This window comes from Chelonoidis abingdonii, chromosome 11, assembly GCF_003597395.2.
Source record: "Chelonoidis abingdonii isolate Lonesome George chromosome 11, CheloAbing_2.0, whole genome shotgun sequence".
Taxonomy (NCBI): Eukaryota; Metazoa; Chordata; order Testudines; family Testudinidae; genus Chelonoidis; species Chelonoidis abingdonii.
The window spans coordinates 43,754,592-43,782,269 of NC_133779.1; the positions used below are offsets into that span (position 1 = coordinate 43,754,592).

Below are 27,678 nucleotides of genomic sequence, written 5' to 3' on the forward strand. Positions count from 1 at the left end.
GGTCTGTGACGGCCTTGTGGGGCCAGGATTGCCTTGGGGCAAGGGGCAGGGTTGCCTTCTGGGGATCGCATCCCTTGTGTTACAACTTCTTGCTGCAGGCTACTCTAACTAGCAGGAACTGATTGTAGGCAGAAAGGAGGCTGAGAGGCAATAACTCACCTTCAGAAATGTGCCGACCACCTTTTCCGCCCCGGCACAAGGCTGTGCTATAGCGCCCCTCGATCTCGTCCTACCCTGGGCTCTGTCTCTCAGCTCTGCGGAGAACGAGCCACGATCCGCCTCAATCTTCCAAATCGGAGATGCAAATTTGATATTTTAGACCCATTGCTGCCCTGCCACTTCCTAGTCTTGCCGTGAACAGTGACCGAAACACGACCGGACCGGTACGTTAGTCAGCAACATCCTACTGGGCACAGTGACCGGACCTCGCCACGGCACCGTCAGTGACTGGATTCCTAAGGACTCGGACACAGGAACTCGTTTGAGCCATGCGGTCACTATGAGAACGGCCGGAAATTGCGTCCATGCTGCGGAGCTGGCGGAAATGACGAAGGGGTTGGAGCGGAGGTGGCTGAGCCCGGTCGGAGCCATGTCAGCGGGGAGTACAGGGCAGCGAGATTCTGGGGCCGCTGGCGGGTGAGCCGGGAGCCAGGACTCGAGAGTCCGATTCTGGTGGGGGTTTGGAGTCCGCATTTCGACGCGGGGTCTGAGCCGAGGACGGTCGCTGCGGCTTGGGACGGGGAATGTTGGGGGGGAAACGGTTGGAGACTTCGGTGGGAAGTGTGAGCCGTGTCGGGGCTCAGATGAAGCTGAGCGTGTTTTGTTTTCCAGGCGCCGCAGTAAGTGGGACCAGCCCGGTCCCTCTCCTACGCTTTTCATTCTCCCTGGTACGGCCCCCCTGCCTGGCCGCCCTTTCCAGAGCAGCGGAGATGGCGTCTCCGGTGTGCCGGGTTCCGAGAGCTCTGCGGCCCCCTCAGGGGCTCTGGATGCAGCTGCTGCTGTGGCAGCGAAAATCAATGCGATGCTAATGGCTAAAGGAAAACTGAAACCAACAGCGAACACTACAGACAAAGTGAGTGAGTGGCAGGGTATGGGGTTGTGGCCTCCTCTCTTTGCGTGTGCTATAATACATGAATATACTTTGCTACCAAAATACCTAGTGTCTAAGGTTTGAGTTAAAGGCACAGTCCAGTGAACTGCAAAAGACTTCAGATATTTTGTCAATTTTCTGAAAAGAGTAGATGATTTAAATATAATGGAAAATTAATAGTTGAACAGGAAGCTCCGTTTTGGGACTTGGCTAATACAAAATTCAATAGAAAGACCCCACTTCGTATTCAGAAAACATTAGAAACTTAGATGCTGCAGTTATTGAGAGATCAGTTCTACAACTCTCCTCAAGAAAAGAAGTTTAACTTGATTTAATAATATTTTGAACTTATAGTCTCTTCAAAGTACTTTATTATATTAATTCTTTAATACTATAAAAAAACACATGGTTAACTTTAAACTTTAAGATAAGTAGCCTTTTGAGCCCACACTGTTCACATGGTTAAAATTAGCCATGATTTCAGTGGCATGTGCAGGGCCTTAATTAAGGAATCCTCACAAGAAGTTTTCCATGCAGATGCAAAAAGAGATACACAACATAAGTAACTTGCTTAAAAATTCACATAGAGTACACTTATGCTGCATCTGAAGGTGTAATTTCCGATTAAAGTAGACATACACGCACCAGTTTTGTTAGACAATTCAGCAGGCTGACCTATCGGCGGATTGAGTAGATGGAGTTCTCTATTGCAGTGCTTGTTCTCTTCAACCCAATTGTCGAGTAAGCACTGAATTAGTTATGGCACGCTTTTTTTAAGATAGTATGTAAATATCTACATTTACTGCAACACCTCCAAAACCCTTATTGAGTAATATGAATGCCTATACAATGAATATTAATAGCTATATATTGAATATAATTATCCCAGCCCTGATTACTGTTTTCAGTATTAGTATAGTCTACAAATAATTTTTACCTTGAACATACATTTTTTTTTGCAGTAATTGTAGAGACATGTTCCCTTAATCAGCAGTTCATAGGGGAGGGAGGAAGGGGTCATGATCCCAAGCTTGTTTATGTAGCTGAGAAAGGAAGGGATGGGAACATAACACTGCTTTACACAAAGATTATCTTTTGGATCCCCACATTCCTTATGCAACTGCAATGCTTATTAATCCTGAACGAGAAGAAGGGAAGGGAGAGGGGTAGCACTTTATTTATCAAAGGAAGAGACTGTGCCTTCCTTCCTAATACCATGCTAGCAGTTACCCGGGCCTTTACTTAACCCTTACATATCCCAACAAGGTTTGATAAAGCTAGCATGCTAAAAATGTTGGTGTAGCCGAGGCAGTGCGATCAGCGGCACTGTTTAGCTATCTGAGTATAATTCCATCTGAGACTCTAAGCCTGTGCACTGCCACAACTACACTGTTATATTTAGCACGCTAGCTGAATCAAAGCTAGGAGTCATGTGTCTACTGGAACTGGAAATTATACCTCCAGCGGTAGTGTAGATGAACTCCCTAGTCAGTAGTAGAGCCAGATTTGAAACTCAGATGTTTCTGCTTCCTAGCCTCCTGTTCTAGCCAGTAGACATGTAATGTTTAAAAACTTTTATTTAAAAACTGTGGATATTTATGGTATGGTTTACACTGTCATTTCTAGTACCTGCTGGTGGAATTGTTGGCTCTTTCTACCATCAAGTTTGCATAATGTAACAGAGCCAGTGCGGTGAAATTGCATTAAAAATTGTAGTCCTTATTTTGTCAGCCGTTATTCACTGAGTAAAAATATTGAAATGATGGAAGGTTTATCTAAAACTTGCTTTGAAAATCTATTTTATGGGCTTATGTAGTAAACATTTCTGTAAGATCTCCTTGCTCCCAGGAATCTTCAGTATTTTTCTAACTGGTGAAATTGAAACCATTAGTTGATGAGTTTAACCTCCTATGAAACAACCACAGAACCTCATTCTCTATTGTTTCATGATACGGGCTCCAACATGAGGATCTGAAGTTTTTGGCCTCAGTAGGGTGTTGCACCTCCTGGAAAGAAACATGGGAAGGTATTTTGATTTGAAGCAGCCTTCAAAATCACCATGGAAGGAGCGCGTAAAGTGTGTCCACTCTTTGGATGTTTTTGAGTATTGTAAAGTGTATTGCAGGGGTTCTCCAATTGGGGGTTGGGACCCCTCAGGGGGTCGTGATGTTATTACCTGGGGGGTCGCAAGCTGTCATCCTCTACCCCCAACTTCGCCTTGCCTTCAGCATTTATAATGGTGTTTAATATACAAAAGGTGTTTTAATTTATTAAAATTAAATTAATGTCGCACTCAGAGGAATGCTATGTGAAAGGGGTCACCAGCATAAAAGTTTGAGAACCACTGGTGTATTATAACTTCTCATGTTTCCTAATTTACTTTGTTTCCGTAAACACCAATGGTACCATGTTTTCACTATTAGATCCCCCCTCAATTGTCTTTTCTCAAGACATAACATACCCAATATTTTTAATCTTTCCTCATAAGTCGTTTTTTTCTAAACCTTTCATCATTTTTGTTGCTTTCCTCAGGATTCTTTCTAGTTTGTCCATATCGTCTTAAAGTGTGGTACCCAAAACTGGACAGAATATGCCCACCAGTGCCAAGCAGAGTGTAACAGTTACCTGTGTTCTACATATGATGCTCCTGTTAATACATCCCAAAACGATATTAGCATCAGATTATTGGTTTATAATTAATTTATAATGCGTTATATCCCCAAATCCTTTTCTGCAGTACTACTGCCTAGCCAGTTCTTCCCCATTTTCTATTTGTGCATTTAATTTTTCCATCCTAAATCTAGGAAATTGCACTTGTTATTATTGAATTTCATCTTGTTAATTTCAGGCTAGCTCCCCAGTTTATGGGAGAGGGATAGCTTGTGGTTTGAGCATTGGCCTGCTAAACCCAAGGTTGTGAGTTCAGTCCTTAATGGGGCCACTTACAGATCTGGGGCAAAATCATACTTGGTCCTGCTAGTGAAGGCAGGGGCCTGGACTCAATGACCTTTTAGGGTCCCTTCCAGTTCTATGAGATAGGTATATTTCCATATTTTTTTTATTATTTTTACCAAGATCATTTTGAATTCTAATCCTGTCCTCCAAAGTGATTGTAACCTCCTCCAGCTATACCTCTTTGTGCTTCTTATCATGATTATTTGTTTAATTGTAGTCTCTAGAAACTATAACTGAGATCAGGGCCCCATTTTGTTATGCACTGTACCAACACATAGTAAAGGACAATCCCAGCTTGGAAGAGTTTACAGTTTACACTAAGTGTGAAAGAAATTATTATTTCCAATTTACAGACGGGGAGTTGAGGCAAATAGAAATTGTCTTGTCCAAAGTTTCACAGGAATCCAGTTCCTTAGCCACAAAGACCTTCCTTTCTCAGGTTCTCTGTCTGTAAAATGGAAATACTAATACCCATCTCAGAGAAGTGTTGTGAAGGATTGATCAGTTTTATTTATACAAGGTGTTTGAAGATGTGAAGAGCTGGGTAAGTAATGAGTACTGGATATAACTAATAACTTTATTTTATTGTTTGTAAAGCAAATGAGTTGAGGGATAGAAAGACAACATTGTTATTTGTGTTAAAGGGCCATTCAGGTCAATTTGTCCTATTATACAGTGAAACTGAGTTTGCAATGTATCAAAGTTTTGTAATGGTCTGTTGAAGCTACAGGCCCCAGGGAAAGGTCCAGCTACAAGCAAAAGTAAAGATGACCTTGTAGTAGCAGAAGTGGAAATCAATGATGTGCCCCTCACATGCAGAAACCTGTTGACAAGAGGACAAACTCAGGATGAGGTGTGTAAAGAAGCTGCATCTAATTCTTTGGCTTTCAACTGTTTTTAGAAGGATTAATGTTCATTGATTCAGGGAAGGTTCCTTGCAAAAGTGTTTGGGTTGTGGGTACGGAGAGAGCAGGGGTCTGTAAGCCACATTGTAACTTACTGGCCAGAGTGACTAGATTCTGAATTTGAAACTATGCAATATAATAGTGAAATATGTGACTGCTTGTAAGAATATTCAAAATAATTTACATAGACATCATACTGAGAAATGGTAGACTGTGGCTGGAGCAACATTCAGCTCTCCCATGAGTTAGTTTTAATGTTCCAGTTTGAGGAATCCATGTTGTTAGAGTTGAACAACTGGATTAGAACGCTTATCTTCTAGGGACTAATCAAATCAATCTTACTTATGATGTTAGAATAGAAATATCTTCTCTTCTAGATGGTCTTATTTATCTTGGGTATGTCTTTAATTACTCAAATAGCTGGAACATTTGTAAATGTATTGATTTTCCTGATTTTTTTTTTCCTTCTCTTGCCTGTAAAGGCAACACCTCTGCACAGTCTTTGTAGAAATATAGGAATTGCCCTACTGGATCAGACCACTGGTCCATCTATTCTAGACTTCTGGCTGTGGCTAGTATCAGATGCTTCAAATAAAGATGTAAGAAACAAAGTGAAAGAAATTGCCCCTGAAAGAAGTGTCTTGCTAATGCCCATTAGTGAGAGGTTAGCTTATATCCTGAAGCCAGAGAATTTGTAGTGCTCTTTTTTTTTTTTTTTTTTTGAAAGAAACTCCTGTAATTTGGTACCACAAACAAACAAACAAGTCCCATTTTCAGCTTTAAATATGTTCTCTTTTGATGTAATTTAATGTTGTCTTGTATAATTAAAGGTAAACTGAAGTGCCCAATGTAACTTTTTTGTGTAGTATTTATAATCTCTCTATCAGGTAACATCTCTAAAATCAACACTTTATATTGTTCCAGCAAATTTTTCTTAAACAAGTAGGTCTTCTCTGGCTTTTCCAAATTAATAAAGATCCGTCATTACTTTTCTGCTATTTTCCATGTCTTGTCCACAACTCAGCAGCAGTTATTTTACAATCATCCTCCAATTCAAGTAGGGCTTTACTCATAATTGGTTTTTTTTTAATGTCTGTAGATAAGTCGCCTGAGTGGAGCAGCTGTCTCTACTCGAGGGAGGTTCATGACTGTGGAGGAGAAAGCAAAATTAGGACCTGGGTTTGTAGTTCTTTTAAATTATTTGGCATCATGGTTGGATACTCATGTGAATATACGTAGTTACCCTCAAAGATTCTCTGTTATGTAGCAGGGTAAGTCAGTATTGTGGTTATTATGGAGGCTTTTATCATCAGGCTGAAACACTGATTGCATGACTAGCTGTGTTTGTACAGCACCTAGCACTGTGAGATCCTGTCCCATGACTAGGGCTCTTAATAGCTATGACAGTGCAAATACTAAATAACTATGGTAATAGTTGAACTAATGTGAAATCAAAACTGCTTTTAGCTGCTACCGGGAACTTTAGTACCTGTGAAGGTTTATCTCTCTCATCAAGTATTTCAGTGTATAGTATTATGAGCATTTCAAGAATAACTTATTTATATTGAGACTAGGAATTCTTGCTTTGAGATTCAAGTGAAACTTTAAATTAGTAGTTTATCAAAATGCTATTGATGGAATTACAGCATGATGTCAATTTTGAGGTACATTTTCTTTATATAATCAAGGATAGGTACCTTCATGAGTGCTACCAGGGTGGAGTTTCCTTTTTCAGATCTGTAAATGCATTTTTAATATTTTGCTACACTGTTAAATAGCATATGTGTGGGAGATGTTATGTGCTTCATTATGAAACTCTGGAGTATGGCTTGCATGCTGTTAAGAGTGAAATCCTGGCTCCAAGTCAACGGGAGTTTTGCCATTGGCTTCAGTAGAGCCGAGATGTCACTCCTATTGAGGAGCCCACTGATGTGGAGATTGCCACCTCTTGGGCTGGTAGGCCTGTCACAGTAAAAGTCTGGGAGATGATAGCATGCTAATATATGCAAACCAGAAAGTAAAACTGACAAAGCTTGGGCAATTAGACCGGATGAATGAAATCCAAAGAGTAAATGCAGTGTAAATGATGAGAAGTAATTGTATTTTTCAAGTTCCTGGTTTTAATAATTTAGGGAGTCTTCATTCATTCAGATAAGGAACTTCTGCATTTTTTTATGTAGAATATATGCCTTTGCCTATCAAGGGTCATGAAATTTAAATGAAAAATACATAATTAAGAAATACTCAGTTACTTTTATTTATACTTTCTTAGGCAGCTGATCTCTGCTTTGCTGCCATTTCTCTCAGAATTACGCAGGAATTGTTATTCTTATACTTATTAAGGAAAAGTATGTAGCATTATCAAAACCATAGTGGAATTAGGATGAATTCATTACTGGATGGTGATGTCAGTGCTTCCATAGACTGTTTTTGTTTTCTTTTATTAGGGATCGGCCTTTGTATCTCCATGTCCAGGGTCAGACACGGGAGCTAGTTGACAGTAAGTAATACATAGTTTTGTGTCCCTGTACTATTGTGGTTTTTTTATTACTTTGATATATATTTTTATTATGAGCTATAAATCATCTGGGAGAAGGTAACAGTTCATGCACTAATGGTAAATCCCTTGTTGGTTGAAAAGTCAGAAGCATCTTCCATTGCATCCTACAAGTCATCAAACTAAGGCTTTAATGGACCACAAGGTGTGACTTGTTGAGCTCAGGTGCAGCCCCACCATCAAAAGGGATAATCTGCCATCTGTCCCCAGGTGAGACACAGCAAGAACTGGCATGGTGGGGCATAGGTGGAGAGGGCCCCTCTCAGGTCATGTATATTCAGATCTAAGGATATGCACCTACATTTAAACCACTGCAGCGGCACAGCTTCAATACTATAACTGCGCCACTGTAGTACTTCAGTGTAGATGCTGCCTGTGCTGATGGGAGGGATTGTCCCATTGGTGAGGGTAATCCACCTCCCTGAGAGGTGTAGCTAGGGCCTGGTCTACACTGCACGTTTATACTGAATTTAGCAGCGTTAAACTGATTTAATCCTGCACCCGTCCACGCAACGAGGCCCTTTATATCGATATAAAGGGCTCTTTAAACCGGTTTCTGTACTCCTCCCCAACAAGAGGAGTAGCGTTGAAATCAGTATTGCCATGTCGGATTAGGGATAGGCTGTGGCTACACTGGCAGTTTTGCAGCGCTGGTAGTTACAGCTGTGCTCGTACAGCTGTGTACGGCCAGCGCTGCAGTGTGTCCACACTGACAGCAACCAGCGCTGCAGTGTGTCCACACTTGCACCAGTTGCAGCGCTGTTGTGAGTGGTGCGACTTGTGGCGCGCTTCACCACAGAGCACCTCGTCCCATTTTGTCGCTGTGGGTTGTGGAAGGGACGGAAGGGTGCGGTCATTCCGCTTCCTGTTCCAATGACCCATGCTGCCAGGCAATGGACCCCACGCCTAAGAGGGCCCCGCACCTTAGGCACCTTTTTAATTATTTTTTTTTTTTTTTTTTAAATTTACCCGTCCCCGGCTGCGGTCTGCTCCATGTCCCGCTCCTTTGAGTGAAGTGCCGCGGGAGCGCCGGCTGGCCCGCTCTCCCCAGCTAGAGCTCCAGCCGGGCGTGGGCGTGCGGTTGCTCGGCCGGGCTTCAGCATGAGAGTGGGGTGGCGGGCTTTGTCGCGTCTCCGGCCAGGAGAGCGGAGACGCGGGGCTTGCGCGCTGACCGGGGCTCCAGCCGGGAGCGGAGACGCGGGGCGTCCGCGCTCTGACGGGCTCCAGCCGGAGAGCGGAGACGCCGGGCGCTTGCCCCGCTCTCCCGTCTGGAGCTCCGGCCAGCAGCGAGGCAAGCCCGCTCTCCCGTCTGGAGCTCCGGCCCAGAGCGCGGGCAGGCCAGGGCGCTCGGCCAGAGCGCCGGCAAGCCCCGCTCTCCCTGGGCTTCCGGCGGAGCGCGGCAGCCCACTCTCCGTCTGGAGTCTGGGCCTTTAAACTAGCCCCCCGAGCCCTGGGCAGTGACGGGGGTATTAAAAGCCTGGGGCTCCAGTCTGCCTCTGCACCTCGGTCCTTCAAATAGCCGCCGAGCCCGCCTCCCTCTTGCATTCCCAGCGCTCCCGCGGCTATTTAAAAGGTCCCCAGAAGTAGAAGGGGTTTGGGACTACTTATAGGGCTGTGGTTCCAGCGCCTCTTGCGCCCCCCATGACCTGCCCACATCCAGTCCGGCCCCCCCGCCTGCGCCCGCTCTGCACCCCGTGCCCACAGCCACCTCTGCCAAACACCCTGTCTGTCTCCAGCCAACCCTGCCACACACCCTGCAGCCTGCCCAAGCAGCCAGCCCCCCACACACTGCTGCCCGCACCAGCTCTGCCCACACTCTGCCCAGCCGCACCCCCTGCCCTGTCTCAGTCAACCCCTGCTGCACCCCACTGCCTGAAGCAGCTAGTCCCAAACTCTCTGTCCCAGCCCTGCAAACCCCTGCTGCACCCCCTGCGGCCCTGCCTGAAGCCAGCCTCGCCCACACCCCTTGCCCTGCGCCAGCCAGACCTACCTCCAGTCAGCCCCTGCCCTGCCTTCAGCCAGCCCCGTCCACTGCTGCCTGCAGTTTCCAGGGCATTAACCCTGCAGGGAGCAGCTGGAACCAACCATGTGCACACCCCCAGGGAGTGGCGGGACCCACACAATGTGAAACGGCAGTCATTAGTAACCAATCAACAGCATATATGATGCAATGTATATAATTTATCATTCATATATTATGGAAAGTAAAATAATACATGAAAGAAATAGAGGTTTTTTTTCCACATTTTTTTTAAGTCATCCCTGCCGATCTGTGCTTCTCTTGGTAGTCAATTCTTTCTCTGCAGCCTGTTCCTTTTTCGTAGTTTCCTATCCTCCAGTCTTGCAACTTTTTTTTTCTGTGGAATACAGATTCATAACTCTTTCACATCTCTTCCTAGTCTTCCTTGGTTTTTTTCTTAAGCTTTGCCGTCTTCAGAAGTCTGCACTGATGGAGCAGTATTCAAGGTCACTTTAAAAAAAAACACGAGAGATAAAACTTGTTAACAGAGCCTGCATTGTTTTTAAGAGTTTTTTGTAGCATCATTACACATTCTGAGCCTAGCACAGAGAGCCGCAGCTGCAGATAGAGATGGTGAGTTTCCCCACATGCGGCTCACAGTGGGAAGGGGGCTGCCACGCAGCTCACCTGGGAAGGGTGGGGTGGGGGTTGCTTCCTGTGGAAGCCATGGGGTTTCTGTGACTTGTGGAAAGCAAAGAGCAGCTACACGGGAAATTCACTGAACCCTACACCCACAGCAGCCACTCTCAGAGCGTCTTACACACGCAGCTCACCCTGGGAAAGGGTGGGGGTGGGGGTTGCTTCACTTGGAAGCCATGGGTTTCTTGACTTGTGGAAAGCAAGAGAGCTACATGGAAATCAATGGCTATTCCACTCTAGGCATGCTTGCAGGCAGCCATACCCCTTTGCTCCAAACATTTGCATCCTTATAATAAAAGCTTCTTACCGGGACAGGCTCCTCTGCTGGTTCCTCACTACCAAGTCCAGCAGCTGCGGGACTGGCTAGCTTCTCCTGATGGAAATAGCTCCTGGCTGCATGATCCTGAAAGTCTCCAAACACCTCAGTAGCCCCTCTCGGGTTCCTCTACAACCTCCCCCTCTCCTCCAGGCTCTGAGCCAGGCACGTGGAGTGCGAAGCGAATGACCAGAGAGGCTGAAAAGGCATGCGTGGATACCTCCTATACCCTGGAGGCCAGTTACAGTGCTGGTGAGTGTCCAACCTGATGACCAGCGCTGCATCACCAGCGCTGGTCTCGCTACACCGGAAGCGGACCCAGGTGTACAGCCAGCGCTGCAAACAGGGAGTTGCAGCGCTGGCTGAGCTTTTAAGTGTAGAACCTGCGGAAGTTGCGCGCTGTAACCCCTCACCAGCGCTGCACATTGCAGTGTAGCCATGGCCTTAGTGTTGCTGGAAATCGACGGTATTGGCCTCCGAGCGGTATCCCACAGTGCACCATTTGTGACCGCTCTGGAGCAATCTGAACTCGGATGCACTGGCCAGGTAGACAGGAAAAGCCCTGCGAACTTTTGAATTTCATTTCCTGTTGCCCAGCATGAGCTCTCATCAGCATGGGTGGCCATGCAGTCCCAAATCCAAAAGAGCTCCGCAATGACTGTACAGGAGATACTGGATCTGATGGCTGTAATGGGGAGACAGATCTGGTCTTATCAGAGCTCATTACAGAAGACGAATGAGAAGCATTTGAAAAATCTCCAGCTATGATAGACAGAGGCTACAGCAGGAACTCAGCACAGGGCTACGTGACAAGCATAACGGAAAGCCAAAGAATCCACGGACACTCATGGAGGAGGGAGGGGGGTCTGAGGACCAGCTATCGCACAGTCCCGCCATCTCCGAAAAGCATGTGCCTTCTTGGCTGAGCTTCCAATGCCCGTAGGAGTCAAACATTGTCCGGGTGGTTCAGGTGTATCTCATCAGTTTACCACCCTCTCCCCCGTGAAAGAAAAGGAAAAAAATCATTTCTTTGTAATTTTTCAATGTCACGTATGTTTACTGCATGCTGCTAGTAGACGCGTGCTGCGCACTGCGCGCATCCCCTCCTCTTCCTTTCCTGATGTCAGACGGTACAAAATGGTGGAAACGTATCATCCCATGAGTGCTCTTGGCTGGCCTCGGTAAAATGGAATGACTCCCTATCATCCGCGACAGGTGCAAATGCTGGGAACTGTCCTCTTCATAGCAGCTGGAGCCTGAGCTCCATCAGCCCCCCGCATCCACCTTACGTAGTCTAAAAACAAGATAAATCCTGTACTCCTGGAACTGATCATAGCAAGCTGGAGGTAGCCTCCCCCTTACATTTACTATTCACATAAAAAAGTCCAGTTTCTTGTTCGCATTTCCTTATTATATCATCACACAACATGGAGGGACACATGCCACGTTATCCAGGAAAGAGAAAATGTGGCGAGAGAAGAAATGGAGTGGGGTATTGTCGTGCAGGTCACCCCTACAAGGATGCTGCAGTCTCCATTTCTGCGGAGACATCTAGGGGCTTCGACCGAGCGCTGGCTCTCTAGTAGACTTGCCCCATATTCTAGGCAGGACTGACTCTATTTTTAGACAAAACATAAAGAAGGGAATGACCGGGGGGAGTCATTCCCATTTTTGTCCATGCGCCCCCAGCCGACCTCAGCGAGGCCAGCCAGGAGCACCCATGACAGCAGCAGACAGTACAAAATGGTTAATAACCATCATCGCCATTTTCCAATTCCAAACGGTACAAAATGATTGATAACCGTCATCTCATCACCAGTTTACAATGGCAGATGATGCAATAGGGATGGTAACCATCTCTGCTACCTTGCAAAGGCAAATGAATACTGCTGTGTACATTGCAATACCACCTCTGTCAGCAGCATCCAGTACACATATGGTGACAGTGACAAATGCAAAACAGGCTCCATGGTTGCCATGCTATGGCATCTGCCAGGGCAATCCAGGGAAAAAGGCCGCGAAATGATTGTCTGCGATTGCTTTCACAGAGGAAGGATTGAGTGATGACATTTACCCAGAATCACCAGCGACACTGTTTTTGCACCATCGTGCATTGGGATCTCAACCCAGAATTCCAATGGGCAGGGGAGACTGCGGGAACTATGGGATAGCTACGGGATAGCTACCCACAGTGCAACGCTCCAGAAATCGACACTAGCCTCGGTACATGGACGCACACCACCGAATTAATGTGCTTAGTGTGGCCGCATGCACTTGGCTTTATACAATCTGTTTTACAAAACCGGTTTATGTAAAATCGGAATAATCCCGTAGTGTAGACATACCCCAAGTTGATGGACGAATGTTTCCATAGACCTAGCACTGTCTATACCAGGCATTAGGTCAGCATAGCTACATCTCTGAGGTGTGGATTTTTCACACCCCTTGGACACATAGCTATGCCAGTGGAAACCAGCCCTCTGTTGTTACAAAAGGTGAGTTTTGAAATAGAGAGGCTAGATTGCATAGCCCACCAAGACAAATTTAAAAAACAAAAAGGAATAAGTGAAGTTGTTCATCTGCTCTTCTTGTCAGTTCATCTTCCCAGTTTACCTCCTTTACACTACTTGCAGCCCTCATATGCCAAATCTTTCCTGAAATGTACAGATTTGTCAATGTGTGCAGATTTCAATTAAGTAATTTCTACATACAAATATTTTAAAATAACGGCTAATATAGATCACCCAACTGCATAGATGATCCTAAACATTACTTGCAGTCTGACATAGGGACCACAGTTCTGTCCAGAACACATTGGGTCCCCATGTTGGGAATTCTGTTGGCACAGGGACAGCATAGGTCACCACATCCTGTCCCCCTTTGCAAGCCCCATTGTTATACCAATAAAAACTCGCAGGATCTTATTAAAAGGGACAAGACATTTGTCACATTTATTGTAAATACCATAATAAAATAAAAGATAACAGCAAACAATGTTGTTTGGCTACTTATTCTATGAATTATATATAATATATATATATATATATATAATATATATATCCTATACACATACACGCACACACACATAATCCATTTACACAATCGTTTATACAAGTTCTGTATAATATTATAGTTACCAGCCTAAAGTTGCTTGTGACAAATACTGGCCAGGTATCCTGTACAAAAGAGTGGAGCCTAGTCCGGGGTCAGGTGCACCAGATGCTCCTGGAGGCTGGCAGCAGAACCATAGACTCAAGTTTTCAGTCTTCAGAGTCCAGTTTTATAGGGATTTTTCCCTATGTTAGTTTATGGGAGTTGTTTTTATTTGCTGTTGCCAGATTAATCAGCAGGTCGCTGCTCTATTGTGTTAGATGTTTGTTTAGGTGCTTGAGGTGGTCGTTCTGCTGTTGCAGAATCATTAGCAGGTGTCTGGCTCCATTCTGTCAGATGTTTGTAGGTGCTTGGGGTGACCCAGTTCACCCTCCGGGGGTCACCTGTTGATTCTCACTTGACACTTCTTCGGCCGACACTCGAATTTTTCAGGCTGGTAACTCCCTAACCATTTATTTATCATTTAAACTAGGCACTCATTCACATAACACGCTTTATTTTAATTACATTTATTTTACTGTCTCTTACCTTTTGGGTGTGAGACTCCCTGTCTTTAACAATTAAAAGAAGGCACTAAAGTGAAATAAAAATGATTACAGAGGTGGAGGTCTTTATTTGTAGTGATTACAAAGTGTCACTTAGAGAAGGGCACTTAGAGTCAATTAACCTTTAACAAGTTTTATACAAAGTTTTGTGAGCAGGTCACACAGCACAGCTGGTAGCTTGCAGGTTAGGCTAAATCTGGGGAATTACATTTATTTCTAATATAAACCTTAGTTATAAAGTATTAATTAACATTAAATCATTTCTAACAATAACATTTTTCATATAAACCATGTCTAATAAAACCTTCTTTAGTATCCCTACATTAATCCCCTTTTGACACTATGATATATATACTCGTAGTGTCACTTTCTATTAACCTGTTTAAGAAGGTACTGTGAGGCAACATGCTTTGTGATTTCAATTAGCGTACATTCTTTTTATCCAAAAAACACATCTTCAATAATACAAATACAATTTAATACTAAGAACTATTAAGAGGTGTAGCAGTACTGATAGGATGCCAGTGGTAGGTTGTAATTTGTTTTCCTACTGGAGGCTGTTAACACTTTCCCCTTGATCTATGATCATTACCGTAGGTTGTTGTCATGGTAGGCACAGGTGATCTGTTGCAACAAACTTAACACACACCATGAAATACTAAAAAACCAGTACAATGCTAAACATCAGATATAACCTAAACACAAATACAAACAATTATAGTTATATAAATTTGGGAATACAATAAAACCCATAACCATTACAATAATTGGGTACATGACAAATAAGATGAGGCCAAGTTTGATACTGCAATAGCCATCAAACAATAAAAGTTACTGAGGTCAGGACCCTTCAAGCACACACAACAAATGAGACTTTGTAGGAGTACCACATGTTGCAAGGTTAAGCTGATTTGGACTTAAACTAACATCAGTGCTAAAAATGTTGCAGATTTCCCTATTTTAACAGTTGTTTTTAAGAGGTTTCTGGTACCTGAAAATGGGCCTACATTATGGCCAAGGTTTTACAGGTTATAGGGACCAGGAACTACCCTTTAGGGCTTGGGAAGTAGAACCAGAGTGCACAGAGGAAAGTGGGAATAACAGTACAGCAAATGTAACTAACAATACAAATATACTACAAAAAATAACCCGTTGCACTGGGATCAAAGTCTTTTGGACACAATGGTGATGATAATTGGATGGAGATGGGAAGTAGACAGAGGAAAGACATTTGCCCTGTCTAGTGTAGTTATTCCTCTTCTCTGGATCCAGTGCTAGCACAGGACACAACTAGAGCGACACAGAACACGTAACACAGAACATGCAACACAGACTTGTCGCGACACTATAACCATGGTATTTTTATAACTTTTCAGCTGGTACCAGCTCTCCTGATGTTCTGGTTTGAGCCTAAAAGACAGAAACTTAGAAACAAATTACACAGTGCTCCCCACATGGCAGACCCTGCTCGTCTTTGCCACAGTGTGTTCGGTACTTGGGACTGCACAAATGCTAATAAGTAGTGCATTTTTTTGTGACTTTAGATTTTTATTTAAATCTCCAGCACTTGCCATGGCCTGGAGGTCTGAGGCAGAAGACAGGACTGTTGTACTGTTGCCAATGGCATTTTGGCCCTGGGAGGAGAATCTACCAATATCCCCTTCCCACTCTCCAGAGGGTCCCAAAGTCTGCCCCTTATGGGTCTCAAATGTTCTTTTTTTTTTTTTTTTTTTTTTTTGATATTACTGCTGCTGTAAGATTTGAGAGTGCTGTTTTAACTGTCTGTACCCAGCCTTAAGGGCACTTAACTAGGTTTGAGTACTACATACATTTTATATCACACTTTTGCAGCGAGGTTTGTAAATTTGGTGCAGTTTTTAATTTTAAATTTAGCCAATTGAAGGAATACTCATTACAGGTTTTCCACAGAAGCCAAACTGCAGCTGCTTTTTTTTTGATTGGAGTTGAGGTTTATATATAATAAGTACCTAGCCAATTTGTTTGTTTTTAAGGATTTGTTTAGACAGTGTTTTCTTAACATTTTCCCAACAGTTGTGAACACAACCAACCATAACAACAACCAAATTGATAAATATTAATTAAGCACTATAACCCTAATTTGTAAGAGCAGCTTACAATGTTTGTTTCACATATTTTTCCCGTTCCCGGGGTTAGGGTAGTTAGTATTTTGTGAGCAGGCTTCACACAGACACAGCTGGTGGCTTGCAGGTTAGAGGCTAAATCTGGGGAATCACATTTATTTCTAATATAAACCTTTAGTTATAAAGTATTAATTAACATTAAATCATTTCTAACAATAAATCATTTTTCATATAAACCATGTCTAATATAAACCTTCTTTAGTATCCCTACACCATCATAATGGAACATTTGAATATTGCTGGATCACTTTGTGTGAGGATATTTTGGGCTGAGGAGCAGATTCATAGGTAGCTGTGAGGGTAACAGCTGTAGGTTAGAACAGCAGTTGTGGGCCATGCCAGTCCCTGGACCAGACCTGAATTCAGCAGTTGCAAAGGTGGGGTAAAGTGACCTTTGCTCCTCTGTTTGTTGGATGCACCCCGGCAATATCTGGCTCCATATCAACCATATTTATTTGTTCTATGTTTATGCATTAATAACTAATATAGAGATAGTGTGGCTTGCATTTACATTGTGATTCTGTACATCATTTTTATCTATATTTGTAAATGAGCTAGTGTGATTTTTTTGCATCTGAAACCATAGACTCCTTTAACATAAGCTTTTAATATTTTTACATTTTAATTTGAAGTATTTTGATTTTGCTCACTTTGAAATTCTGAACTAGTATTCTGTCTCCAAGCATACTGATAGCAAAATTCCACCCAGAATCTAGGATACACAAATGAGCTGAAACCAGAGCTATTAAGTTCTAATGTTTTTACCAGAATGTAATGTTCACATGGCTCCCCAGTATAAACAAGTCTTTTATTTTAGACTATTTTGAGAAACAAAAACTAGATTGAAAAATAGGAAACTAGTTTAAAAAAAATCATGAAGGTTGAGAATTCACAAGTAAAAGACTTTCACTGCAGTGTAACGGGTAGTGTTAAGGAGGAGGCCCATATACTCTTCATATTAGAGACTGGAAAGTGTTGCTGTGGAATTTTTTTAAACTGTTTTTAGGATTTCTAATCAATGGGTGGGATGCTTCCTGTTTTGTTTCTCACAGGTGATGATGGTCCCTGCGAGCATTTGTAATTTTACTTGTTTAAGTGTTAAATTAATAATTGACTAAAGTCAGTTGGGAATGGTTAACTTAGTGGAGAAAGAATGATTTGTTTGAATCCCAGGAATGATGTGATCTTAAGCTCCATGTGAAAGGTACTCATGTTCATGATGAAAAACAGGACTAAAAATGCCTTTGCTCTTTTAAAAATCTATAATCTGATCTTTTAGATAATGAAAATTAAGAAGATTGTTCTCTCCTGAGTGAAGTCACTTCCCCAAGTTTCATCTGGTGAAAAATTGTTAGCAAAAAATAGAATAAAAAACCCCTAACGTTTACTAGATAGATGTTTGCCCTTATTTCCATTATAATAGTATCAGTAAGAGTGATTCTCTTCTGTTAAGGATTAAATGAACTCAGTAAAATCCTCAAGATGACTTAGTTTTCAGTAGTCTAAATGTGTGTGGGGTAGTGGGAACATGATATAAATGATATTTAATATAACAAATAATGTGAAGATGTGGTAAATTAAGTGATCCAGGAGTAGAATTGCAGTACAGTGACTGCGTAGACAAAAAAACATTTTTTTCTCAGTTGCCTTAGATTGCTTTTGGTCAGGTATCTTGGCCTCATACCCTTTTAGCACTCCAAAGATAGCATGTGTATAATGCGAGTATTTTTTTCTGTGTAAACTGACTGGAATGCCAGGACTGTATTTGGTTTAGTACCTTGTCACTGTAAGGCAGGGGTCGGCAACCTTGCAGAAGCGGTGTGCCAAGTCTTCATTTATTCAATCTAATTTAAGGTTTCACATGCCAGTAATACATTTTAACATTTTTAGAAGGTCTCTTTCTATAAGTCTGTAACATATAACTAAACTGTTGTTGTATGTAAAGTAAATCAGTTTTTTTTTAAATGTTTAAGAAGCTTAATTTAAAATTAAATTAAAATTCAGAGCCCCCCCTGGACTGATGGCCAGGACCTGGGCAGTGTGAGTTCCACTGAAAATCAGCTTGCATGCCGCCTTTGGCACGCGTGCCATAGGTTGCCTACCCCTGCTTTGAGGGTTGGAACTCTGCTGAAGAAGTCAGAATGTAACAGATCCGGGGAACAGGGTATGATTGCAGCAGTTTATTGCTTCTGGAAGACTTTCCACTACTGAGTTGTTAAAATCAGGCAAGCCAGTAATGCAGATTTTGTTTACAGGAAGAGCAGTTTTCTGGTTTGAGTAGTCCAATCAAAGGAAAGGATTTAAAGTATGAAGAACCCGAAGATCTAGTCATTTGGTAGCATGCTTTTCCTGAAATTAAAGTAGTATTATGTTATACCCAACAGGAGCTGTAAACCGAATTAAAGAAATAATTACTAATGGAGTAGTGAAAGCTGCCACTGGTTCCAGTCCAACTTTCAATGGAGCTACAGTTACCGTTTATCACCAGCCTGCTCCCATTGCCCAACTGTCTCCCACTGTTGGCCAGAAGCCTCCATTCCAGTCAGGGGTATGGAATGCATACCTGTGATTCTTGTGGTATTTTATGCTCATATTGTAAGATTTACCCATTTATAAATTTGTCTTTTTAAAGTCTTTTATTCACTGTGATAACTGGAGGACTAACAAGGTGGAGTCTGTAAAGTGAGGCTCTGCTGATACCATCCTCCTAGAGGAAGGGGACGGAGAGAGCAGTCCTACTTACAGAAGAGCAGAGGACTCACTGTATCATCCAACATTTAAACTTCCTCCTACAGAAGTCAGAATAATTAACCTTTGAAAATGAGTTGTAAACTTTATTCATGGAATGATTAGCTGTCTCCTGTTATGTTTGCAGATGCATTATGTTCAAGACAAATTATTTGTTGGTCTGGAACATGCTGTACCTACATTTAATGTGAAGGAAAAGGTGGAAGGGCCTGGCTGCTCCTACTTACAACACATTCAAATTGAGACTGGTGCCAAGGTTTTCCTACGTGGGAAAGGCTCAGGCTGCATAGAGCCAGCTTCAGGCAGAGAAGCCTTTGAACCTATGTACATCTACATAAGGTAGGATAACTTTAAGAAGCCGTGCAATCTAAAGTTATTCTGAATGTAATTTCAGGTTATGCTGAAAGCATAGAAATATCTTCATCTGACAGCTGAGTAAGCTTGAATAAAAGTCTCTAATGTAGCAACTGCTTTTCTGAAAAGGTAAAATTGCATGCAGTTTAATCTTAACTTACTGCTTTGCACAAGAACACGGTACAGTGTAGTTCTGGTTAGATTTGTTTAGAAAGAGATGTTATGCCCCTCTTTAAATCTTTCATAAAACACTACTACATCTATAGACTCTAAGCACCTTCAAATTGTTATTGAGAGCAGAAGATGGGCTACAGGAAGAATGTAGTATTTTCCTTTTAATGTTGCTACCAGTGTCTTATGAATGGTAGATTTTAAAATGAAAATACAATGTCCTTTTTCCAATCAGGTTACTGACCTCTGTAGTACTTCTTGCAGCAGCTGAGCCTCTTTGAACTTTCATTTTAAAAGGAAGTGGGGGCACATTTACTTTCTAAATGACAGTAAAAGTTCAGAGGTCTAGATGTGCTGTTGAGCAGACAAGCAGTTGATTACCTATGTGAAGGCATAGGGAAAAGGCCTGGTACTGTGCTACCAATGGAGGAAGTAAAGAGGAAGAAGCACCCAAGTCTAGTCATAAAATTCAGCCATAAAAGAGCAAGACCACTAATGCACTTTTTTCAAGTTCCTGACTTTTTTTTTTTCCAGTCATCCAAAACCAGAAGGTTTGGCAGCTGCCAAAAAGCTGTGTGAGAATTTATTACAAACTGTAAGTGACTTTTCATGGCAGCTTATTCACATAAATATGAGGTTTCAGGGTCCCTTTTAGCTCTGCTATGCCTCAGTGTTGTAACTGATTTTATTATACTCTCAGCAAAACTTTTCGTAAGCTTTGACATACTAGGGGTGGTATGTCTCAAGGACACAACTGGCTTTGAGCAGGGGCGTGTGCAAGAGGGGGCAAATGGGCACAGGCCTTCCCAGTAATCAACGGGGGATGCAGATCTCTTCCTGCTCCTGGGCTATGGCAGGGAGAGCGAGAGAGCTCCCCTCTCCCCACAGCAGCCCCAGGAGAGTGGAACTTCTTCCACCCCAGGGCTGCAGCGGGGAGAGCAGAACTTCTCTAGCCCCAGGCTCTCCCTGCCACAGCCCCAGGGCTGAAGGAGTTCCCTCTCCCAGCTGAAGCCCCTGGGAAGAAGAACTCTCTCACTGTTCCCCACCGCAGCCCAGGAACAGGATGAGTTCTGTGGAGGAGTTTGCTCCCCCACCCCTGCTGGAGGAGTTCTGCATCCCCCACCAGTGGCCTCCCCAAAAGCAGTCAAATTTACATTTCTGCACATACCCTTGGGAGGGATATTAAATTACTTTAAGAACACGCTTGCATTAAGGAACCTTGAATATATGCAAACATCTCTTAAGCAGAAAACTTAAATTAATCAGGGTGCATAACACCTACAGAGACCCTACTGTTTCTCATGATGGTTGTGCCATTCTTACCATACTTTTTTGAGAGTTTCAGGAGACGCAATCGATTGCAACATAACATTGTCCAATTCCAATTCATGTTTTGCTCATATTCAGATGTATGTAGAATCCACTCCTTATCTCTTTCTCTGTTATGGTGTTAGGATATAGTGCATAAAAACAGCTCAATCTGGTGTGCCAAATTCTTCCTTGTACTATCAGTGTTCAAATATGGGCTCCTCATGGTCTTTTGGACATTCTAAAGTGAACTTCTAAGAATAAAAATACTTCAGAATGTCCTAACTAACCTTTAGTGACTCCAGCAATACATCTCTGGTAGAAATCTGTCATGCTTACATGCCATACCAGTGACTTAGCTTTGTCCTTTTCCTTTTATTGCTTGGATCATTATCATTACTGTGCTTTTGGTAGAACCTAGAGTCAGGGCCACATTGTACTAGTTGCTGGATAAATATGTAGTAAGAAATTTTCTTTTCCCCAAAAAGCTAGTCTGACATGGTATACATTTATTTGCTAATCTATTAATGTCTTTTTGAAGGTTCATGCTGAATACTCCCGATTTGTGAATCAAATAACCACTGCAGTACCTTTAGCAGGTATGTGTTAGTATCTTTGACGTTTGCAAGTTACCTTGTTTCTGTGAGCAATATTTACACTTACATATATATCAGTCAGATGGTATTGGGCAACAGTCTTATTTTTCCCTGTTAATTTTGAAAGTCTTCCCCTCATTTATCTTCAGTGAACAACAGCTGACTTTCTTTACCTTTCCTTGTCAATTAAATGTATTTTCTTAGATTCTGCAGCTGATTTAGAAGTAATTGTTTTTTTTTCTCCCCCACCAGGTTTCACACAAACTGCTGCTATAAATAGCATACCTCCTCAGCCATCATACTATCCATCCAATGGCTACCAGTCCGGTTACCCTGTTGTTCCTCCTCCTCAGCAGCCAGTTCAACCACCTTATGGAGTACCAGGCTTAGTACCACCTGCAGTGCCACTGGCGCCTGGAGTATTAACAGCATTACCCACAGGAGTACCACCTGTGCCCACACAGTATCCAATTTCACAAGTACAACCTCCAGCTAGCACTGGCCAGGTAGGGAAAGGGATGCGTTACTTGGCCTAAAGTTCTTGGCTAACAAGTTTCTGCCTCTAACAGAGAAATCTTTATAGTAGCTCTAAGACTCAAGATGACTTCTTCAGAATATGCTTGTATAAAATACTTCTGCTTTTTTGTTGGGTCTCTTCGAGTCAAGTACTGCTACAATCACCTAAGAGATGACAACTCCATTCATAGCATGTATCCATTAGTCAGGCAGAAATTTCTTGAATTCCTGTTATCTGTGTTAATGTTGGAAATAATTTTAATTATCACAGGCATTGTCATAAACTGCACACAGTTACACTGGTAGAGCAGATTTGAATAGCTATCACTTCAAGATAGCTTTCCACAACTTCGCTACTTCGTGGGCCTTTAAACTAAATACAGTTTTTAAATTATCTGCCTTTTTAGTGCTTGTAAGGAGAGATTAGTGAAATGTATTTTATTCCTTTGTGTAAACTTTATTTAGTTTAAACCATTATCTTTGTTAGCATGTAAGAATCTGATAGTATACTATCTGTTTTAATTTTTTGTGGTCACTAGAGTCCGCTGAGTGGGCCTTTTCTTCCTGCTGCCCCAGTGAAAACAGCCTTGCCGACTGCTACACCGCCGCAAGTCCAACCACAGCCTCAGGGCCAAAAGAGGCGCTTCACTGAGGAGCTACCAGATGAGAGAGAGTCAGGACTGCTGGGATACCAGGTGTAATAAAATAAGCAATTTTAGTACCTGCCTCCAGTTCCCTTCCCTACAAAGAGACTTTGCTGTAAATTGGTCATTCTTAATGTAGTTTGAGTTGTTTCATAACTCTCATCTAAGACCTTTAGGAGATGCTAGTGAATTATTAAATAGACTTTTAAATGTAATCATGAGTGGTGAAGATGAAACTTCACACTTCTGTTCTTTGGAACAGATGCACCATTTGCATCTAATGCCTCCCATTTCTTTCAGTCAGAAATTAAATAATTCTTTCCTTTTCACTGTCTTCAATAACGAAAAGCAGTTGTTGCTTTTGTTGTGAGAAAAAGTATATTGATTGCTTCCAGAATCTTCTATTCAGGTTTTTAGTAATTAGGAGGATTACAGTAAGACTAGACTTAATTTTTTTTGTTTGAGATAGCATGAGGCATAAAGTCATGATAAAAATCTTACTCCATACAGCCATATTTAATTTAATAAAAATTAAATTGTCATTAAATTAAAATTTATTAAAATTATTAAATTTATTAAAATTTACCACTGTTCCTCAGACACTTCCATGTGTAAGGGTAGTTTCCACCATGGAAAAGTGCCTTCTCATGCCTGAAGTATTTTCCTGAGTCCAAATTGCCTCTGATAAAATTTAACCAAACTTGCATTTAAAAGGCTGTTTTGTCAGAAAACATTTTAAAAATTACTCAGGATCAGAATCTCAAATGGCGTATATGTTTACACCTACAAATGTATGTGAGGTGAAAATTAGTGTTTCAAGTAGCATTTTTGTTTTAGCCTATGAAGGAAGTAGATAGTTGTCCGACTGCCTAATGGCTGTACAATGAAGCACTGTCGGGAAGATGAGTTAGATGATGTGTAAAGTCTCTTCTACCTCAGCACTTGGTCCCAGATTTTAAAAAGTATTTAGGCATTGCGGTGCTCAGGGTTGCAATGTCTTACTGGTTCAGGAGCCTAAATTTATTTTTCAAAAGGGATTAAAGCACTTTAAGAGTCTGAATACCTTTAAAAATCTGGGCTTTAGACACTGGTTACAATAGACACTGTGGTTACAGATGCAATACAAAATGCTTTGTGACAATTCTTAGATGCTTATATACATAAGTTACCTTGTTCAGGATACTGTAGGAAAAAGCATTTTGAATAACTATATTAGAGAGCTGTAGATATTTCCTGATCTCTTATGTATAGTGCAGTCACAAAAATATTAGACCCAGAAAATTGGAAATATTAAATCCAGTCTGTAGTTTACAATATACTCCGAAAGGTTGGTCTTCCTGACATTTTCATTAAGGAGCTGTAGCTTATATCATAGTCGTAGATTTGCTAATGCCATGTGTTTTTCTGCTCATAGCATGGACCCATTCATATGACTAATTTAGGTACAGGCTTCTCCAGTCAGAGTGAAATCGATGGGGCAGGATCGAAGCCAGCAAGTTCCTCAGGAAAGGAGAGAGAGAGGGACAGGTAAATGTTGTGCTTAACTAACGTACGAAAGGATTACAGTCATATATGTTAATCCTAAAGAAAAGCTGAACTTCTAAATCAGTGTTTCTCAACTGGTGGACTGTAACCCACACAGCGGTCACAAAAGCCAATCAGAAGGGTTGTGAGGCACTGAAAATTTTCTTACTATCTAAAGAACATCTTGGTTCCCATTCCCTGCACATCCTTACCTTCAAGGTTAAGTATTCTCTGTCAACATCTTGAAACACTCACAAATTATGTAGGCTTCTCACTGAGATGTTTAGTAAATGTGAAGGCGTTGCAATCTATTTTTTTTTAACTTCAAAAAAGGAATTTCCAATTCAAAGAGGTTGAGAAATAATGTTCTAGAACTTATTTGAGGTCATGAAAAAATACATTTGGGATATTAGGAAAGTTCTAAAAACTCTCAAATCTGCTTTAGAACTAAGTGAATAACTTTCTTGGGTATTTTGAAATATAAATGATCAGATTATCAAATTATTTGGAAACTTAATCATGGTGAGCTATCCATGAGATGGCCCATCTACTTAGTTTGTTATTATGCTTGACAGGGGAAAATATCATGCAAGCAGGATGTTTCCTTTAAAATCATAAAACAATGTTAATTTGTTTCTGTTAGATCTTTAGCAAGATGTTAGAATTTACTCCAATCCCATGTTGTATAACTTTACATCCTCCCTCTCTCTCCTCTTTAAATCCCTCCTAAATCAATACTTTATATTGCTTAATTTTTGAATAATTAATTTAATCAAATAGGTCAATAGTTATTTAAAAATTACTAAATTATTTAATAATTAAAGAATACTTTTATTAAAACAGGCAGTTGATGCCTCCACCAGCTTTTCCAGTGACCGGAATGAAAACAGAATCGGAAGAAAGAAATGGATCGGGGTCCTTATTGGGCAACCACGGTGAGCACAATGGACAAAACAAATTCATATGCGAAAGCAAGCTTGACTTGCAAGGTACTGATATAATGTTGACTTTAGCAAATAGTGAAATGCCCAGTCAATCGTGGGCTGTCCTTGGTATTGTAACTCTAAGTGAGAGGATGGGCATGTTCCACTGGCTTTAAACCCATGCATTTCTTACATAGATTTGAACTGTCAACACATGAGATACCTAGTTTCTGAGAGCTAAGGTAAATAACTGAGTGTTAGAAAAACCTTGAACTGTGATGTTTAACTCCTATTTTGAAAGAAAGAGGAAGGCCTCTTTAATTTTGATAATCAGCCCAGGCACAGCTCGTAAGAGTTGCTCTGTAACACTGGTATATCACATAGTTTTACATAACCATCAGGCTCAAATTGTATAGCTCTGTATATTAAGCTAGTCATTAACATAAGCCATGTGTCTAGTAGACCTTCGCCCGAAGTGGTCCACAGCTAACAGAAATCCTTAGTGGATTCCATCTTTTCATAAGATTCTGTAGCATCAAATATTTGCTACTTGAGAGAACATTTTAAATCCCTGTACTTGTAAATGCCTTGAAAATTGTACATTCCTTGTATCAAAGAGCTGCAGACACAGTATATTAGTTTAATCTCAATTTTTCTCCAGTATTGATGCCAGAGTTTGCCATTGTATTAGACTTCTTATGATGAAATTTGGACTTTTCTTTACATATTTATCTCTTAACGGTGAAATTGCAGTCACTTAAACTCATTTGCTAACTTTACCTTTTTTTTTTTTTGTGTTTCTTTTTTCTTTCTCTGCTCTCTTACATGGTTCTGATGGATCACATGTGCCGTTGCTGGTCCTGTTTCGTTGACATCCGACCTTGGATGACCATTGACCCTGTGACCTCAAAATGGTGTCCAACTAACAATTTATAATTAACGTCTTTTTTTTTATTAATTAACCTGTTTGGGGTATTTTTATCTTTTTCTTCCTTCTCTGGGGTGGGAGATTTTTTTTTTTTTTCCTCTAGATCATCCAGCTAAGAAGATGAAAACTGCTGAAAAGGGATTTGGATTGGTGTCTTATACTGGAGATTCATCAGATGAAGAAGAGGAACATGGTGGCCATAAAAATGCAAGTACTTTTTCACAGGGATGGAGTTTGGGATACCAGTATCCTTCCTCACAACAACGAGCTAAACAACAGATGCCATTTTGGATGGCACCATAGAAGCTACAGAACAGTTTTTGTACCCTCAGTTACTCCTTTTTTCTCTAGCAATAATGCATGTATATTACAAAATGAACTTTGCAAATGTACATTGTTCTTACCTTTGCAGAAGATGCTAAGGGTGCACTATTCCCTTTTGAAAGGGGTTCTATAATATTTTTACAATCCATATTTCTGCAGTGAATTTGTCATCTATGAAAAGTTATTTGAAATCACAAACTCAGTGCAGCATGGACTTTTTATACAGTGAGGGAATGTGCTCACAGAACAAGAACAGGGAGGTATGTTGCTTCCCCTGCATTTTCCATGTGCCCTGGATAGCTTCAGAAATGGAGACAGCCAGCCAGGCTGACTTAAGTACAGATTTTGTGTGTTTATTTTAAGTAATTTTTCTTTTGTCAACTTGTTTGAGTTAGTGGTGACAACAGATGTCCTCAGTGTTTGGACTTTCACCAGAGAAAGGAAAATCTATGCATTACACAATTAATTTTTAAGATCATGTTTCCTTAAATTCCTAATTTTATTTACTTTAAGCAGCTCCCATGTGTGTTTCTCCCCCCTCTCGCCACCCACCCCTTTAATTCCAAAATGCAATTTCAGTAACTCAAAATAACTTTTGGTTCTAGGCAAATTTCTTGCAGTGTGTGTGGGGGAAATGTAGGTTTCCCCCATAATTCTGTTTTGGATGGATTTGGCTTGCTACTAATACTTGGACATACTTGGTATATCAGTGGTATGTACACTCTAACCACCTTCAGCTGGTCCATGTGATACTACTTGTCATATTGGTGTCAGTCTGTCATTAATTTCCGAGTCTGATTCCACCAGTTTTGTTTTATGACTGTTTAACAAAGAAATATAGCATCCTGGTTTGTGTATCTCCAAAGACCTGATTGCAAGCACTGCTATTACACTGAAGCACAGAAGCGGAACCTCTGAATAAATTGTGGATTGTTTACAGTGACTGGAACTGCAAAGGGGCCTTTCTTATCATGGCAAGCTGTTGCCAAAAGATTACTCTTTTGTATTGATAACATTGGATGTGTGAATCCACTAATGTTTGGTGGGACACAGTGTAAATGGAGGTGCGGATCTGCATTTGAAACATGAGTAATAGTTTGAAGTATTGTAATAAGTGTAACTTTTACACATTTTGACTACCTTGCAGGCTGGCTGGCTTTGTATAAACTTATTCTCTGGTTTCCTACATGTTGTAAATAATTATAGAAACATAATTTCCTTATAAATAAATATACAAATATTCCTTTTGCTTCCATCTTTTTTTCTTCAGCTCTGTCAGATAACTTTCTTGGGTACAGCACATTCACCTGGGGGAAGAATGGTGACAGCCTCTGTCTACCCC

At 41.4% G+C, this 27,678-nt stretch overlaps 1 protein-coding gene and 1 non-coding gene across 4 annotated transcripts; both read left to right on the forward strand.

Moving 5' to 3' along the window:
* Positions 1–484: 484 nt before the first annotated feature.
* Positions 485–27,579, forward strand: KHDC4 (KH domain containing 4, pre-mRNA splicing factor). Of its 3 annotated transcripts, none has more exons than XM_032767188.2 (14): positions 485–636; positions 832–1,072; positions 4,770–4,898; positions 6,050–6,129; positions 7,398–7,450; positions 18,685–18,848; positions 19,176–19,387; positions 20,108–20,168; positions 21,423–21,480; positions 21,730–21,983; positions 22,533–22,688; positions 24,052–24,164; positions 25,005–25,096; positions 26,116–27,579. In XM_032767188.2, exons 1-14 carry the CDS (start codon positions 500–502, stop codon positions 26,313–26,315), a joined length of 1,950 nt encoding a protein of 649 aa, XP_032623079.2. In that variant the 5' UTR covers positions 485–499; the 3' UTR covers positions 26,316–27,579. The 3 variants fall into 3 exon arrangements, with proteins under 3 accessions (XP_032623079.2, XP_032623080.2, XP_032623082.2); XM_032767189.2 differs by having other exon boundaries at positions 530–636; positions 4,776–4,898; XM_032767191.2 differs by lacking the exon at positions 26,116–27,579 and having other exon boundaries at positions 530–636; positions 24,080–24,164; positions 25,005–25,098.
* Positions 18,952–19,079, forward strand: LOC116817260 (small Cajal body-specific RNA 4). Its single transcript, XR_004371876.1, has one exon.
* Positions 27,580–27,678: the final 99 nt, after the last annotated feature.

Bases quoted from the DNA above. Each gene is read 5' to 3' on its own strand.
- KHDC4 (XM_032767188.2), top strand. From the start codon at position 500: ATGAGAACGGCCGGAAATTGCGTCCATGCTGCGGAGCTGGCGGAAATG. The intron at 637-831 runs GTGAGCCGGGAG...TTTGTTTTCCAG, and splicing joins GATTCTGGGGCCGCTGGCGG to GCGCCGCAGTAAGTGGGACC. The intron at 19,388-20,107 runs GTAGGATAACTT...TTTTTTTTCCAG, and splicing joins CCTATGTACATCTACATAAG to TCATCCAAAACCAGAAGGTT.